The 17,416-nt window shown below is 43.0% G+C and overlaps 1 protein-coding gene across 3 annotated transcripts in view; it reads right to left on the bottom strand.

Moving 5' to 3' along the window:
- Positions 1-17,416, bottom strand: part of IQCK (IQ motif containing K) — a 141,319-nt gene that overhangs the window by 31,889 nt on the left and 92,014 nt on the right. For all 3 annotated transcript variants that reach the window (XM_034939943.3, XM_034939945.3, XM_014341691.4), the window contains one exon: positions 103-214. In XM_034939943.3, the coding sequence (XP_034795834.3) occupies positions 103-214 (112 nt within the window). The remainder of the gene's footprint in view (positions 1-102; positions 215-17,416) is intronic.

Here is a 17,416-nt window from a genome sequence, read left to right as displayed (position 1 = left end):
AGACAAGGACCTTACAAAAGCTCAGAGGGCCTCCTTCTTGAGCCTGGAATAAGAATCAGGCTTTTCTTGAATGAACTAAGGACAGTGAATCCAGCAACTTACCTTTTTGTTCTTGCTTGGCCCAGAAAATTTTGACTCGCTGGTGAATGTGCTTGGCCTCGCGAAGTTTCTTCTGCCACTGACGCAGTTCTTGAATCTCAGGATCACGGCGAACCTGGAAAATCCCAGTAAAACTTTAGTCCCTTTTCGACACACTTCTGTACACTAGCTTATTAACCCTGCATGGAAAATCCTTTACAAACCAATTGGATGTAGTTTTGATTCTCAATGAATCATCGTCCTAAATGAATTATTGGCACTCCTAGAGCTTACATCATATTTGAGCATAAATGAGGTTGTGTGAAGATTTGCTGTAGTGACAGTAGGTTAAGAATGAATAGGTGTGTGCTGTCCAATAGAAAGATAATGCAGCCACCACATTTGTAACTTTAAACTTCCTGGCATCTCATTTTAAAAAGTAAAAGCAAGCAGATAAGATTATTTTTAAGAATATATTTCACTTGGCCAGGCATGGTGGCTTATGCCTGTAATCCCAGCACTTTGGGAGGCCGAGGCTGGCAGATCACCTGAGGTCAGGAGTTCGAGACCAGCCTGGCCAACATGGTGAAACCCCCCTCTCTACTAAAAATACCAAAATTAGCTGAGTGCAGTGGCGGGTGCCTGTAATCCCAGCTACTTAGGAGGCTGAGGCAAGAGAATCGCTTGAACCCGGGAGGGGAGGTTGCAGGGAACTGAGATTGTGCCATTGCACTCCAGCCTGGGCGACAAGAGAGAAACTCCATCTCAAACAAACAAACAAGAATATATCTCACTTAACCTAAAACATTCAAAATCTTATTACTTCAACATGTAATTAATATAAAAAAAATATTATGCTGGGCATGGTGACTTATGCCTGTAAATCCCAGTACTACGAGAGGCCAAGGCAGGAGGATTGCTCAAGCCCAGGTGTTCAAGACCAGCCTGGGCAACATAGCGAGACGTCATCTCTATAAAAAATAAACAAAATTAGCTGGGTGTGGTGGTGAACGCCTGTAGTCCCAGCTACTCAGGAGGCTGAGATGGGAGGATTGCTTGAGCCTGGGAGGTTGAGGCTGCAGTGAGCCAAGATTGTGCCACTGCACTCCAGCCTGAGATCCTGTCTCAAAAAAATAAAAATAAAAAATTATTTATGAGTTATCTTACTTTCTGTTTTACATGCTAAGTCTTCAACACTGTGTGTTTTTGCACTTACAACATACTTCATTTCAAGTGCTCAACAGACACATGTAGCTGGTGGCTACTACATAGAACAGCACAGTTCCAGGTTCACCACAGTTAATGCATTAACCACAGTTCTATTTAACACTGACTGCTTACTTCATACCAACTTTTGTGCTAGATGTTGAGATTAAAGAGATGAATAATAGTAATTGCAACAATAATTATTTTTATTTTTATTATAGCTCATATTTATTGAGCATTTATCTCCCAGGCATGGTTTGAAGTATCTTACAAATTTTATTTCATTTTTTATTTTCTTTATTTTGTAGAGAAAGAGTCTTGCCATGTTGCCCAGGCTGGTCTCAAACTCCTGGGCTCAAGCCTTGGCCTCTAAAAGTGCTGGGATTATGGGTGAGAGCCACTGTGCCTGGCCAAATATTTTACAATTTTTTTTTTTTTTTGAGATGGAGTTTCATTCTTGCTGCCCAGGCTGGAGTGCAATGGTGCAATCTCAGCTCACTGCAACCTCCACTTCCCGGGTTCAAGCAATTCTCCTGCCTCACCCTCCCAAGTAGCTGGGAATACAGGTGTGCACCACCAGGCCTGGCTAATTTTGTATTTTTGGTAGAGACAGGGTTTCACCATGTTCATCAGGCTGGTCTTGAACTCCTGACCTCAAGTGAACCATCCGCCTTGGCCTCCCAAAGGGCTGGGATTACAGGTATAAGCCACTGCTCCCGGCCTATTTTACAAATTTGAATCACTAAGCCAAGCCAATAAGGCAGGAATTATTATCTCCATGTTACAGATTAGATAACTGAGTTTTAGTGGCTTGCCAAGTCGTACTGGAAATGGTGGAGCTGGAATTAAAACTTGAATGGATTGATTCCAGCTGCCTTTGAGAAACTTAAAGTGTAGGAGGAGACACAGGAATAAGATCAATAAGGTATGGTAAGAGTAGGGAAGTTGGTGAGTGCAAGGGAAAACAAAGGGGCATCGAACCCAGCCTTGGAGAGGTCAGAAAACCCCTGGGCTGTTTTGAAGGACGAACTAGAGTTCACCATGGGAAGAAGGGATGGAGTGTAATTGTGTTCCTGGGAGAGATACTGGCCTCTGCAAGAGGTGCAGAATGGTGAAACAGTCTTGGATGATACAGGAATTCCAAGGTGAGAAAGTAACAAACGGCTCAGAAAGGCCACAGCCACTCACATCCTTCCTCTTCCTGGTTCATCTTTCTACCTCTTCACTTGCCAGAGGAGCTGCATCTCACAAAGCAGATTCCAAGACTGGAAGGGAGTGGTTTTACATATGTGGATGTGTGTCAACTTTATCTTGAAAGATAAGTTAAAGTCACAAAAGAATGCTGTGGGACAACCTGAGAAATGAGCTCCAACATTTTCCAAAGAAGTCCCTGACTCAGCTCTCTAACTATCAAATAGGGCTACTTTGGGGGTTCCCCTTATTTCGGGGGTACCCAGCCCCTGCAGCCACATGCTGGTACCGGTCCATGGCCTGTTAGGAACCAGGTGGTACAACAGAAGGTGAGTGGCGAGTGAGCATGGAAGCTTCATCTGTATCTGCAGCCACTCCCTATCGCTCACATTACCACCTGAGCTCCACCTCCTGTCAGATCAGTGGCAGCATTAGATTCTCATAGGAGCATGAATCCTATTGTGAACTGCACATGTGAGGGATCTAGGCTGCATGTTCCTTATGAGAATCTAACTAGTGCCAGATGATCTGTCACCATCTCCCATCACCCCCCAGATGGGACCACTTAGTTGCAGGAAAACAAGCTCAGGGTTGCCACTGATTCTACATGATGGTGAGTTGTATAATTATTTCATTACATATTACAATGTAATAATAATAGAAAGAAAGTACACAATAAATGTAACGTGCTTGTATCATCCCAAAACCATCCCCCAACCCCAGTCCCTCATCCATGGAAAAACTGTTTTCCATGAAACTGGTCCCTGGTGCCAAAAAGGTTGGGGACCACTGTCTTAATCAGCTTTATTTATTTATTTTTATTTTTTATTTTTTTTAAGAGGGAGTCTCACTCTGCCGCCTAGGCTGGAGTACAGTGGTGTGATCTCACCTCACTGCAACCTCCGCCTCCTGGGTTGAAGCAATTCTGCTGCCTCAGCCTCACGAGTAGCTGGGATTACAGGCATGCACCACCACATCTAATTTTTGTAGTTTTAGTAGAGACTGGGTTTTGCCATGTTGGCCAGGCTGGTCTCGAACTCCTGACCTCAGGTGGTCTGCCCACCTCGGCGTCCCAAAGTGCTGGCATTACACGCGTGAGCCACTGCGCCCAGCCAGCTCCATTCATTTTAAATGAGGCAGTAGCTATGTATTCTAGAGGAACAGTTGCCTGAACTGGAATGAGCATGCAGAACTGGGGCAGTCACATGCCAAATGCCCCGGTCAGTGCTTCCCTCTCTAGGCCGTGGTACCCTCCTGTCTCCCCAGGGACCCCAGGTGTCCTCTTCTCTTCTTAAAGCCACAACTCAGACCAGCCGGTCTGATAGTCAGGAACTACTGTCTCTCCTGCTGGGAGGGATGCAGGGCAAACTGAAGCAGAAATAGAAACCTGCCAGGCCTGCAGGACCCAGCATTTAAGAGAAACTGGTGAAGGGAGCGCAGGATGAGGACAGACCAGAGAGCCAGGCTTGTCTAAAGGAGTCGCCTGCTCCCCAACTCTGCTGACCATGGGGATGCCACCAAGCCAAAGCTCAATTTCTTGCTTTTTCAGATCACCACTGGATCTTGGGACTTCCTACCTTGGTCCCTGGGCTTCCTACCATGGTCACTGCTATCCTTTGAGGGAGCCCTAGCCTGGGCTCCCAAGTTTCAACTTGCTCGAGTCACCCACACATCCACCATCTTAGGACACAAACACAGTCGCCAAAGGGCGAGACCGAGCCAGGTTTCACCATCAGCTACCTCCTAGCCCCAGAACTACCATTCCCTCTTGTCTATCCCCTATTGATAGAGGGGCCACCTCTTCCAACTCTCTTAATAATTTTACATCAAAGAGCCTTGTTGTCCTTTCCTTCCACTGAAATTTTATCGGATTCACAAGGAACCTTAGTGATTTTTTAAAAATTTGGTCAAATACACATAGCATAAACTCTACCATTTTAATCCTTTTAAAGTATACAGTTCAGTAGCATTAAGTACACTTACAATGTTATGCAACCATCACCATTCTCTCATTGCAACACATTTTCATCAGGCCAAAAGGAAATCCCACATTCTTTAAGCAGTGAATTCCCATTCTCCCCTCTCTCTACCCCAGCCAACCACAGACCTACTGTAGTCTCCATAGCCTCTCTGTGTCTTTAGATCCACAGTCTCTCTGGATTTGCCTATTCTGGATATTTCCTACAAATGGAATCATACAATCATGTGTCCTTTGTGTCTGGATTCTTCCAGTCAGCATATCATATTTTAAGGTTTATCCACATTGCAGCATGTATCAATACTTATTCCTGAATAATATCTATCGTATAGGTATAGGACATTTATTTTTATCCATTCATCACTTAATGGGATATTTGTTTTGCTTTTTTTTTTTTTTTTTTTGAGACAGAGTCTCACTCTGTCACCCAGGCTGGAAGGCAGTGGCATGATCTCAGCTCACTGCAACCTCTGCCTCCCTGGTTCAAGCAATTCTCCTGCCTCAGCCTCCCGAGTAGCTGGGATTACAGGCACCCGCCACCACGCCCAGCTAATTTTTGTATTTTTAGTAGAGACGGGGTTTCACCATGTTGGCCAGGCTGGTCTCGAACCCCTGACCGTGTGATCTGCCTGCCTCGGCCTCCCAAAGTGCTGGGATTACCGCGTGAGCCACCTCACTTGGCCGTCTTTGTTTTTTTTTTTTTTTTTTTTTGAGACAGGGTCTCATTCTGTCGCCCAGATTGTAGTGCAGTGATGCATGATCTTGGCTCACTGCAACCTCCACTTCCCAGAGTCAAGCAATCCTCTCACCTCAGCTGGGACTACAGGCGTGCCACCACACCCAGCTAATTTTTTAATTTTTTGTTTTTGTAGAGACAAAGTTTCACTATACTACCTAGGCTGGTCTCAAACTCCTGGGTTCAAGCAATCCTCCTATCTCAGCCTCCCAAAGTACTGGGATTACAGGTGTGAGTCTCCGAGCCCAGCACTTAATGGAACATTTAAGTTGTTCCTACCTTTTGGCTATTGGGAACAGGGTTGCTATGAACATTTGCGTATGAGTTTTTGTTTGTTTATTTATTTATTGAGACGGAGTCTCGCTCTGTCACCCAGGCTGGAGAGCAGTGGCGTGAGCTCGCCTCACTGCAACCTCCGCTTTCAAGCGATTCTCATGCCTCAGCCTCCTGAGTAGCTGGGATTACAGGCACATGCTACCATGCCCAGCTAATGTTTTGTATTTTTAGTAGACACGGGGTTTCACCATGTTGGCCAGGCTGGTCTTGAACTCCTAACCTCAGGTGATCCACCCGCCTCGGTCTCCCAGAGTGCTGGGATTACAGGCGAGTTTTTGTTTAAACACCTATTTTCAATTTGGAAGGGGAGTTGTAGACCTAGAAGTCGAATTGCTGGGTGACATGGGTAATTTTACATTCAACTTATTGAGAAAACAAACTGGTTTTCACAGTGGCTGAATCATCTTGTATTCTCACCAGCAATGAATGAAGGCTCTAATTGAACCACATTCTTGTCAACACATGTTATTTTTGATTTTTAATTTTACATTTAAATTTCATTTTTAATTTAATTTAATTTTTTCTTAAATTAAATAGGGTCTCGCTTTTTTGCCCAGGCTGGTCTCAAACTCCTGGGCTCAAGTAATCCTCCCACCTCATTCTTCTGACTAGCTGGGACTACAGGTGTGTACCACTGTGCCTGGCTCTGTTTGTTTTTCACTATAGCCATCCTAGTAGATATGAAGTGGCATCTCATTGTGGTTTAAATGTGCACTTCTCTAATGTTTAATGACATCGAGCGTCTTTTCATGTGCTTGTCGCCTGTCTGTATAACTTCTTGGAGAAATATCTATTCAAGGCCTTTGCCCATTTTGTTTACTTTTTTCTCCCTCCACTTCCCTTTGCCCTTTTAAACAGTGGGTTGCTTGTCATTTTGTTGTTGAGTTGTAAGAGTTTACTATATGTTTTGGACACTATACGCTTCTCAAATGTATTATATACTAGTTTTTCTCCCATTCTGTAAGTTGTCTTTTCACTCTCTTAATAGTGTCCTTTGATGCAAAAGGTTTTAAATTTTGATAAAATCAAATTTATCTTTTTTTTTTTTTTTTTTTGATACAGAGTTTCCCTCTGGTGCCCAGGCTGGAGTGCAATGGCACAATTTTGGCTCACTGCAACCTCTGCCTCCCGGGTTCAAGTGATTCTCGTGCCTCAGCCTCCTGAGTAGCTGGGATTACAGGTGTGTGCCACCACCCTGGCTAAATTTTTTTTTTTTTTTTTTGAGACAGAGTCTTGCTCTGTCACCCAGGCTGGAGTGCAGTGGCGCAATCTCGGCTCACTGCAACCTCTGCCTCCCGGGTTCACGGCATTCTCCTGCCTCAGCCTCCCGAGTAGCTGGGACTACAGGCGCCCGCCCCTGCGCCCAGCTAATTTTTTGTATTTTTAGTAGAGACGGGGTTTCACCATGTTAGCCAGGATGGTCTTGATCTGCTGACCTCATGATCCACCCGCCTCGGCCTCCCAAAGTGCTGGGATTACAGGCGTGAGCCACCAAGCCCAGCAATTTTGTGTTTTTAGTAGAGATGGGGTTTTGCCATGTTGGCCACGCTGGTCTCGAACTCCTGACCTCAAGTGATCCACCCACCTTGATCTCCCAAAGTGCTAGGATTACTACAGACTTGAGCCATTGCGCCTGGCCTGAATTTATCTATTTTTTTTTCTTTTGTTATTTGTGCTTTTGGTGTCATAGATAAAAAATTATTGCCAAATCTAAGATAATAAAGATTTATCCCTATGTTTTCTTCTAAGAGTTGGGTAGTGTAGCTCTTTGATCCATTTTGAGTTAATTTTTATATATGGTGTGGGGTAAGGGTCCAATTTCATTTTTGGCATGTGGATATCAAGTTGCCCCAGAGCCATTTGTTGAAGAGACTATTCTTTGTCCCACTGAATGGTCTTCGCACCCTTATCAAAAATCAATTGACCACAGAGGTATGCGTTTATTTCTAGACTCTTAATTCTTTTCCCACAATGCATGTTTTTTTTTTCAAGTTAAAATGTATGGACTTTCTGTATTTTTAGTAGAGACAGAGTTTCACCGCATTAGCAAGAATGGTCTAGATTTCCTGACCTCGTGATCTGCCCCCCTTGGCCTCCCAAAGTGCTGGGATTACAGGCGTGAGCCACCGCACCCGGCCAAAATGTATGGACTTTCTAAATAAGGTATAGGAGTGGTAAATAAAACAAAGTCTCTAGTTATTAAATTTTGACATAGTCAATACTGCTTCCAATTTATCATATGAATTACTTCCAAACATGTTAATCACAGCTGGATTGAAAGAGCATTTGGGGAATGTGGAAATATTGTCTATAGAATACATTGTAAGTCTACTGGTGATCCAAAGAGATTTGCCCTTGTGAAATTTTTTTTTTTTTTTTTTTTAGATGGAGTCTCACTCTGTCACCCAGGCTGGAGTACAGTGGCACGATCTCGGCTCACTGCAACCTCCACCTCCCGGATTCAAGCAATTCTCCTGGTTCAGCCTTCTGAGTAGCTGGGACTACAGGCACCCGCCACCATGACCGGCTAATTTTTGTATTTTTAGTAGAGACGGAATTTCACTATGTTGGCCAGGCTCGTCTCAAACTCCTGACCTCAAGTGATCTGCCAGCCTCAGCCTCTCAAAGTGCTGGAATTACAGGCGTGAGACAACACACCCAGCCCCCTGTGGAATTTGAAACAAAAGAATAAGCAGCAAAAGCTACCGTGATAGGTCCAGATCCACGAGTGGTGGGGAGCTCAGCCTTAACACACTCACCATCGTGGACACCCTTTAACACTTCATCTCTCTGATCCTGTTCTTCTATAGCAAAGGCCTCCAACAGGTTTTGATAACTAGGAAACTTGGGGAGAAATATTGGGATTGTGGTGATCTCAATCCCTTTCCTCCCAGAAAATTCTAGATTTTTTATGCCAATTGATCCAATGCCACCCCAGAGCTTTACTCGCCGAGAGGAATTTGGATAGACGGTCTTGTCAAACTCAAGAAAAATAAAGTCGTTCCTGTTACTTCCTCTTCCAGAGCATAGGGTGCCTTACTTGTTTTAAGAAAACCATTCAACTGATTTTTTTACTCCCAAATAAAGAAGATTGATTGTTTTCAGCTAAACTTACAAATGGAAGTTTACCTTGCTTAATAAAAAGAAAATACACAATTTATCTCTAAATATATATAAAAAACGGCTGGGCACGATGGCTTATGCCTGTAATCCCAGCACTTTGGGAGGTCAAGGCGGGCAGATCACCTGAGGTCAGGAGTTCGAGACTACCCTGTCCAACATGGTGAAACGTCATCCCTACTAATAATACAAAAATTAGGTGGGCATCGTGGCACATGTCTGTAATCCCAGCTACTCAAGAGGCTGAGGAAGGAGGATCACTTGAACCTGGGAGGCGGAGGTTGCAGTGAGCCAAGATCGTGCCATTGCACTCCAGCCTGAATGACAAGAGCGAAACTCCGTCTCAAGAAAAATGTATATATGTAAAACGTTATACATGTGTATACACACACACACACACACACACACAAAGTAGTGTGTCATGCAAATCTCAGAGAGGAAAATCAGCTCTATATTAATGTCACAGAACATGGGATAAGCCCCCAGATCTTTTTGATTACAAACCAGTGTTTTTACAGTATTTCTTAAAGTCTCATGCTCATAAGAATCAGGCATCCTAGACATCTCGGTTCTGGGTAGGATGGGTTATCATATCTTACTAGCCATAACTTTAGCTGTGATCTCAGCAACCCAAACCCTCCTAGAGGCGAAGGGCAGGGGAGGAGGCAAACAAGGGATTAACCCCAACTTTCCCACAGGCTCGTGTTTATTGGGATCTAAGCACACAAGAATACCCATACTTCTGGACCGCGACAACTGATAACCTTCATGAGAATAAACCCAACGGATCTTCTGAATCATTAAAGGAAGGTCTAGTTATAATCAGCAACTTGACTATGTTTTATCACAGTCAAATTCCTTCTTTACAATTGGTTTACTCTTAATGTTTGGAAGGACGTACAAGGTGGGTTCGTCATCAGGGACTGTCACTTTTCAGTCCATGTTTTTCTGGACTGGATTGTTTGGGATATTTACAATGAGCATGTATTGTTTTAGGAATACAAGAAGTGTTTAAAATTTTAAGTTAACAGGTTCTGAGAGGCAAATAAAAGTCCTTTAACTTATAAATAATTAATTTTTCCTATAATCGTTTGACTCTCCACTACCTAAATACTCAACAACAACAAAAACAAAAACAGAAACATCCATTTCCTCATCATTCTGGAAGCCTGCAGTTGTTCATAGGGTTCTGCTGACCAGTTTAGCGTGATTTTGCTCTGTCTGGCCAGAGACCCTTTCATCTTTTCCTTAATTTCCTTCATTTTGAAGTGAGGACTGCTATTTACCCATAGAGAATACAGCAGCCTTGTTAGTTCATTACCAGGGAAGCCTGGATCTCTAGAGAAGGCTTTTGTGAGCCGTGGGGAAAGCACACACCCATTGAACTGGGCTAATCCCAGTCATTATCATCATGATTAGGGAATCAATTTCAATGGCAGTAGTTGTGCCAATCAGCAAATACCATGGCGTGCAGTTTAATGTTTAACACATAAACAATTTCATTGCCAAACAAAGCCTCCCTTACTAAGAGCTTTCTACTTTTATTTTTAAAATAAAAGTACTGTGTGGAGTCTCTATTTGCTCCTTCAAGACAGGAACATAAATAGGGTATACATTATTTATGTCAGTTTTTTTTTAAAAATGCCCATGACACCATCAGATTCTCCTAATTATAGATTACCCTGATGGAAGCTAGTACAGGGTACCATATTGGTTTTAAAAGCCAACCCTGGATCCGATAGCCTGAGGCTGAATCTCAGCTCCACAAATTACAAACTAAGGAGGCTTGGGCAGGTTCCTTAAACTCCCTGAGCCTCAATTTTCTCATCTGTAAAATGGGGAAAATAAAAATATTTTTTCATTGGGTTGGTGTGAAAATAAGCTGAGATAATACATGCAAAGTGCTAAACCAGTGTCATTACACATAGCAAGCTCTCACTGTTAGTAATTTCTTAAATCAATTGCTGAAGTCGTGAGAATAATCTGGATTCAGCTCTGAGGTTGAATCTTACAATTGCTATTAGTACATGGAACCAAGTGGCCGAGGAGCCAGTTATTCAGAAAACTGAAAGCAAGTCTCCTCCCAAGGGTTTACAAAGTGTTGAATATATAAATGATTTTGTAATTTTATAATTTTAGGCATTAGCCAGGCAGCAGAAAGAAGTGTTGGCCAGGCGCGGTGGCTCACGCCTGAGTAATCCCAGCACTTTGGGAGGCTGAGGCGGGTGGATCCCCTGAGGTCAGGAGTTTGAGACCAGCCTGGCCAACATGGTGAAACCCCGTCTCTACTAAAAATACAAAAACTAGCTGGGTGTGGTGGCGTGCACCTGTAATCCCAGCTACTTGGTAGGCTGAGGTGGGAGAATCGCTTGAACCCGGGAGGCGGAGGTTGCAGTGAGCCGAGATCGCGCCACTGCACTCCAGCCTGGGTGACAGAGTAAGACTCCGTCTCAAAAAAAAAAAAAAAAAAAAAAAAAGTGTTGCTGTGAGGTGGTGGTTGCAGGCAGAGAAGAGGAGGGAGACTGTTGCCTGGGACTCTGAAATTACCCATTGTGGATCTAGACTTCTAAATTCCTCAGTTGTTTTCTTTGATTCTTGGCAAAACAGACAAAAACCTAGCAACAGCCTGGATGACTAAGGATGATTCCCAGGGCTTTTTCTGATTGCTCTGGAGGAAGGCAGTTCATATATTACAGTTGCTGGAAAGAAGCTGGGGAAATAACATAATGGTCAGGCCTCTTCAGTCATGTTCACAAGAGTGAACCACCGACTTGGTGTGAGATGCCTCATAGAAGGTTCTTAATATATCTTTGCTAATGATGTGACACACTAATGATTATACTGGAGGATTTTATACTCAAGAAAAGCAGATTTCAACATAAAGGAAGTATATGTTTGCAAAATCTTTTTCAATGATCTTATATTAATAAAATATTCAGAGTTCATAACTCTCTTGAATTCAACTTTATAAGGAAGCTTTGTGATTTCTTCTTAGATCTTTGGCAAAACGAAACAAAACAAAAGCTAGTTTTTCATTCTGGTAATTATTAGTGTTCCTTATTGTCTTAAGCCTCTAATGTTTGTTTTTGGTTTTTGAGACAGGATCTTGCTCTGTTGCCCAGGCTGGAATGCAGTGGTGCAATCGCAGCTCACTGCAGCCTGAAACTCCCGGGCTCAAGGGATCCTCCCACCTCAGCCTCCCATCTAGCTGGTACTACAGGCACAAACCACCATGCCTAGTTTTGTTTTGTTTTGTTTTGTTTTTTCCTAATTGTAGAGATGGGGTCTCACTATGCTGCCTAGGCTGGTCTTGAACTCCTGGGCTCAAGCAGTCATCTCACTTCCACCTCCTAAAATGCTGGGATTATCAGCATAAGCCACTGGCGTCGGCCTTTAAGGATCTAATTTGTAAAAGCTGTAGATATCACCTATTCCCTGGTATTGTGGAAGTGTTACAGATATTCTACTGCGGTGGGACAGTAGTCCTCTTAGAGTTACTTGGGGCTTTCAGGGAGGTTTAGAAGTGTGTTCTAGAGCAGCATTTTTCAGTCTGTTGTGTCATATTAGTGAGTGGTAAATTCAGTTGGGTGGCTGGTGAATGACATTAAAAAATATAATCAAATGGAAAATACAGAAAATGATAATTATTCCTTTATCATTAAGGACCCTCTCCAGGCCAGGCGTAGTGGCTCACGCCTATAATCCCAGCAATTTGGGAGGATGAGGTAGCTGGATCACTTGAGCACAGGAATTCGAGACCAGCCTAGGCATTTTAGTGAGACTTCAGCTCTACAAAAAAACTAAATTTTAGACAAGTGTGGTGGTGCATGCCTGTATTTCCAGCTACTTGGGAGGCTGAGGTGGCAGGATTGCTTGAGCCCAGAAGGTCGAGGGTGCAGTCAACGTGACTGCACCATGGCACTCCGACCTGGGCAGCAGAGTGAGACCCTGTCTCAAAAAAAAAAAAAAAAAAAGACCCTCTTTATTCCTAATGTTTTCGGCCTTTTGTCTATTTATCTCACCTTAATATTGCTATATTACTTTTCTTTTGGTTAGTATCTGTGTTGTCAGTCTTTCCCATCTCATTATTTTCAGCCATTCTGGGTCATTTTATGTGCCTATACCTTCAGCATAAAGGCAGATTTCTTTTTTAATTCAATCTGAAAATCAGAGAAAACTTCATTCTATTTACATTTATTGAGATTAGTGATATGTTTGTATTTATGTCTCTCACTCTGTTTTTTGTCATAATTTTGTCTTTTTCTATCCTGCTTTCTGTTGCATTGAATTTTCTGCATTCTACTTGTTTCCTTCTACTGATTTATTAGTTCACATTCCATTTCTTTTCTTTTCTTTCTTGAGATGGAGTTTCTCGTCACCCAGGCTGGAGTGCGATGGTGCGATCTCGGCTCACTGCAACCTCTTCCTCCCGGGTTCAAGTGATTCTCCTGTCTCAGCCTCCTGAGTAGCTGGGATTACAGGTGCCCACCATCATGCCCAGCTAATTTTTGTGTTTTTTTTTTTTTTTTTTTTTTGAGATAGAGTTTTGCTCTTGTTGCCCAGGCTGGAGTGCAATGGCACGATCTCGGCTCACTGCAACCTCCGCCTCCTGGGTTTAAGCAATTCTCCTGCCTCAGCCTCCTGAGTAGCCGGGATTACAGTTACCCGCCACCACACCCAACTAATTTTTTTGTATTTTTAGTAGAGACAGGGTTTCACCACGTTGGCCAGGCTAGTCTCGAACTCCTGACCTCAAGTGATCCGCCACCCTGGCCTCCCAAAGTGCTGGAATTACAGGCATGAGCCACCACACCCAGCCCTAATTGTTTTCTTTAATGTGTTGTTATAATGTAATAAATTACTTAGAGTAAAAAACAAAACAAAACAAAACAAAAGGCTGTCCAGCCTCCTCCCAAACAACACAAGGACTTTAAAATGCTTAACTCCAACCTTCCAATTCTCAACTTTTATATTATTGTTATCTAGTATTTTAGTTTCCCCTAATTTATTTCCTATTGGTTAATAACTATTTAGATCTATCAGCTTCCTCATTCACCATTGTTTCTTGCATCCCACTCCTTCCTTGTGGGTTCAGTTTCCTTCTAGCTGAAGTATATCATTTAGCAGTTCTTTCAATACGAGATGTGTTTTTAAATGCCTTTGTTTATAGCCCTTGCTCTTGAATGGTAATTTAGTAGGCACATAATTCTAGGTTGAATATTATTTTGTCTGGATTAGAAGACATTACACTTCCCTGTCTTCTGGCATATACTGCTGCTGATTGGAAGTCTATAATCAGTCTCATTGCTTTCCTTTGTAGGTAATCTTTCCTTTAAGATAGCTTGCTGGCTTCTTCTTTGCATAGTTTCACCATGAAGCATTTTGGTATTGTTTTGTCCTTATTTATCTAGTTCAAGATTCATGTTTCTTCAACTTTGGAATACTGTCACTCAATATCTCTATGAATATTGCTTCTCCCCCATTCATTCTATTGTTTCCCTCTGGAATTCCTATTAGACTTAGGTTGGACCTTCTCATTCTGTCCTTGTCTCTTAACTGCTTTTCCACATTTCCTATCCCTATCTCTCTACTGCATTCTATCTCCCAGATCTGTCTTCCAGTTGACTAATTACTTCTCCAGCTGTGTCTATCTGCTGTTTTACTCATACCTAAAATATGGTCCATGGATCAGAAATATCAGCATCACCTGGGAGCTTATTAGAAATGCAAATTCATGGGCTTCACCCAAGACCCATTTAACAGAGTGGGGCCCAGGAATCTGTGTTTTACCAAACTCTGCAGGTGACTGTGATGCTCACTGAAGTTTGAGAAGCACTGCTTTAGTACATTGATTCAATTGCTTTCATTTCTAGAGGATGCACTTAAGTTTTTTCAAATCTGAATTTCCCCCCCCCCACCTTTTTCTGCAATGAATTGCCTTTTTCTTTCAGCAAGATTTATATATTTTTTCTAGCAGATCTTTATAATCTTATACTTATTTTATAGTCTCAAATTGCCACTCTTGGGGATTTGGATTTTCCAGTTGATTGTATCTACTGACTCCCCTCCTTTCTTGTTGGTTTATTTTTTATTATGAGCTCATAACTATTAGTTCCAAGTTTGCCCACATCTGAAATCATATCTCTTATCCAGGGGTCAGTAAACTGTTTTTTTGTAAAAGATCAGATAGTAAATATTTTCGGCTTTGTGCGTCATATGGTCTCTGTCATAATAATGCCAACTCTGACATTATAGTACAAAAGCACCCATAGAAAACGTGTTTTTAAAATAGGCATATTGTATTTTAACAAAACTTTATAAAACAGGCAGTAGGCTAGATTTGCTCTGTGGGCTATAGTTTACAAACACCCGCTCTTGAGTGGTCATTAGAACCTATAGCCCCCAGGTTCCCTATTGCCTCTTCCATCTGTCTATATGTATTACATAAATATTAATTTAATGCTGTTTCCATGGCCAGGCATAGTGGCTCATGCTTGTAATTCCAGCACTTTGGGAGGCCCAGGTGGGCGGATCACTTGAGGTCAGCAGTTCAAGACCAGCTTGGCCAACATGGTGAAACTCCATCTCTACTAAAACTACGAAAATCAGTGGGTGTGGTGGTGCACGCCTGTAATCCCAGCCACTGGGGAGGCTAAGGCAGAAGAATTGCTTGAACCCGGGAGGCAGAGACTGCAGTGAGCCGAGTTTGCACCACTGTACTCTAGTCTGGGCAACAGAGTGAGACTCTGTCTCAAAAAAAAAAAAAAAAATTAAGGCTATTTCCTAAATTTACCTGATGACACTGAGATCACTGAAGGTACTTGTTCAAAACAGAATCCCAGACCCTTTCCCTGTAGGTACTGATTGAGTATGTGTGAGGTAGAACCAAGGTTTCAGCATGTTCAGGAAGAAACCTAGGTGATTCTAATGATCTGAAAAGTTTGGGGAACACTGTTCTAATAAACAGAATGTTAAGAATGAACTTAATGTTACAAGACTTAGCATCCTAACATCTGTACAACTTTCAGTTCTTGCTCACATGAATGGCACGTTGATTATTGCAAATCCACAAAATCTGAGTCAAAAAGGACTGCTCAGGTCATTAATGTATAGTCAGCAAGGCACTATCTCTGTGACTCATGAAGAGCAGCTACTTTTTGGTGGGGTCGTCTTTGCAGTGCCGGATATAAAGAGGCCTCCCAGGAAGCCACACCTATTTTTCGTTAAAGTCCCTTTAATAATAAGACTATATCGCAGTACAGATTTGGAAAAGACGGAATTTCCCCCAACAGCTCAGTGATAATAGTTCAGATAAAGTTCATCCAACTGTTCGCTGTACTTGTTTACCCAAATAACCAGGGAATGAATAAGTTGCAAAAGCATTTAAGGTATTTGATAAACTTTCCAATGATTTACAGGGTTAAACTACAGCAAAGTTTGCTATGCTAGAGACCATATCATTGTACAATGCATTGTTGTTGTTTTGAGACAGGGTCTCGCTCTGTCACCCAGGCTTGAGTGCAGTGGCATGATCTGGGCTCACTGCGGCCTCAACCTCCTGGGCTCAAGCAATTCTCCCGAGTAGCTGGGACCACGGGCATGCACCACTACACCTGGCTGATTTTTATATTTTTTGTAGAGACCAGGTTTTGCCATGTTCCCCAGGCTGGTCTCAAGCTCCTGAACTCAAGCAATCCGCTAGCTTCTGCCTCCCAAAGTGTTGGGATTACAGGCGTGAGCCACTGTACCCAGACCGTACAATGCCTTCAATGCCTTGATCTCTTCTTTACCACTAATATGTATTCAAGAGCTGACTTTTACGTAGTACTTTCATTACATAATAGTGCCAGCACTATTTTAAGACTTTTATACATATTAACTTTTAATTCTCAGAACAACCATACAAATTAGAAACTATTGCCATCCCCATTTTCTTTCTTTTTTTTTTTTTTTTTTTGCTGGAGTCTTGCTCTGTCACCCAGGCTGAAGTGCAGTGGCACGATCTTGGCTCACTACAACTTCCGCCTCCCAGGTTCAAGTGATTCTCCTGCCTCAGCCTCCTGAGTAGCTGGGATTACAGGCGCCCACCACTGTGCCCAGCTTTTTGTATTTTTAGTAGAGGGTTTCGCCATGTTGGCCAGGCTAGTCTCAAACTCCTGACCTCAGGTGATCCGCCCGCCTTGGCCTCCCAAAGTGCTGGGATTACAGGTGTGAACCACCATACCTGGCTACCATCTCTATTTTCTTTTTCTTTTTTTTTTTTGAGATGGAGTCTCACTCTGTCACCCAGGCTGGAGTGCAGTGGCACGATCTCGGCTCACTGCAAGCTCCACCTCCTGGGTTGACACCATTCTCCTGCCTCAGCCTCCTGAGTAGCTGGGACTACAGGCACCCGCCACCACACCCGGCTAATTTTTTGTATTTTTTAGTATAGACAGGGTTTCACCGTGTTAGCCAGGATGGTCTCAATCTCCTGACCTCATGATCCGCCCGCCTCGGCCTCCCAAAGTGCTGGGATTACAGGCGTGAGCCACCGCGCCTGGCCGAACATCCCTATTTTCAAAGAGGAAACCGAGTCAAGGAGAGGTAGAATAACTTGCCTAAACTTGTGCATACTGTAGCCAGCACTTGAACCTACATGGCCTAACTCTAAAGTAGCAGTTCTTAGCTTGGCTGCCCACTGGACTCTCTTGGGGGTGCTCTAAAAAAAACCCACTGAAGGCTGAGTCTTACCACCACAGCCTCTGATTTAACTGCTGGCTTCAGGATTG

This window comes from Pan paniscus, chromosome 18 (assembly GCF_029289425.2).
Source record: "Pan paniscus chromosome 18, NHGRI_mPanPan1-v2.0_pri, whole genome shotgun sequence".
In the NCBI taxonomy this organism is placed as follows: domain Eukaryota; kingdom Metazoa; phylum Chordata; class Mammalia; order Primates; family Hominidae; genus Pan; species Pan paniscus.
This window is presented reverse-complemented; position numbering and strand designations above follow the sequence as displayed.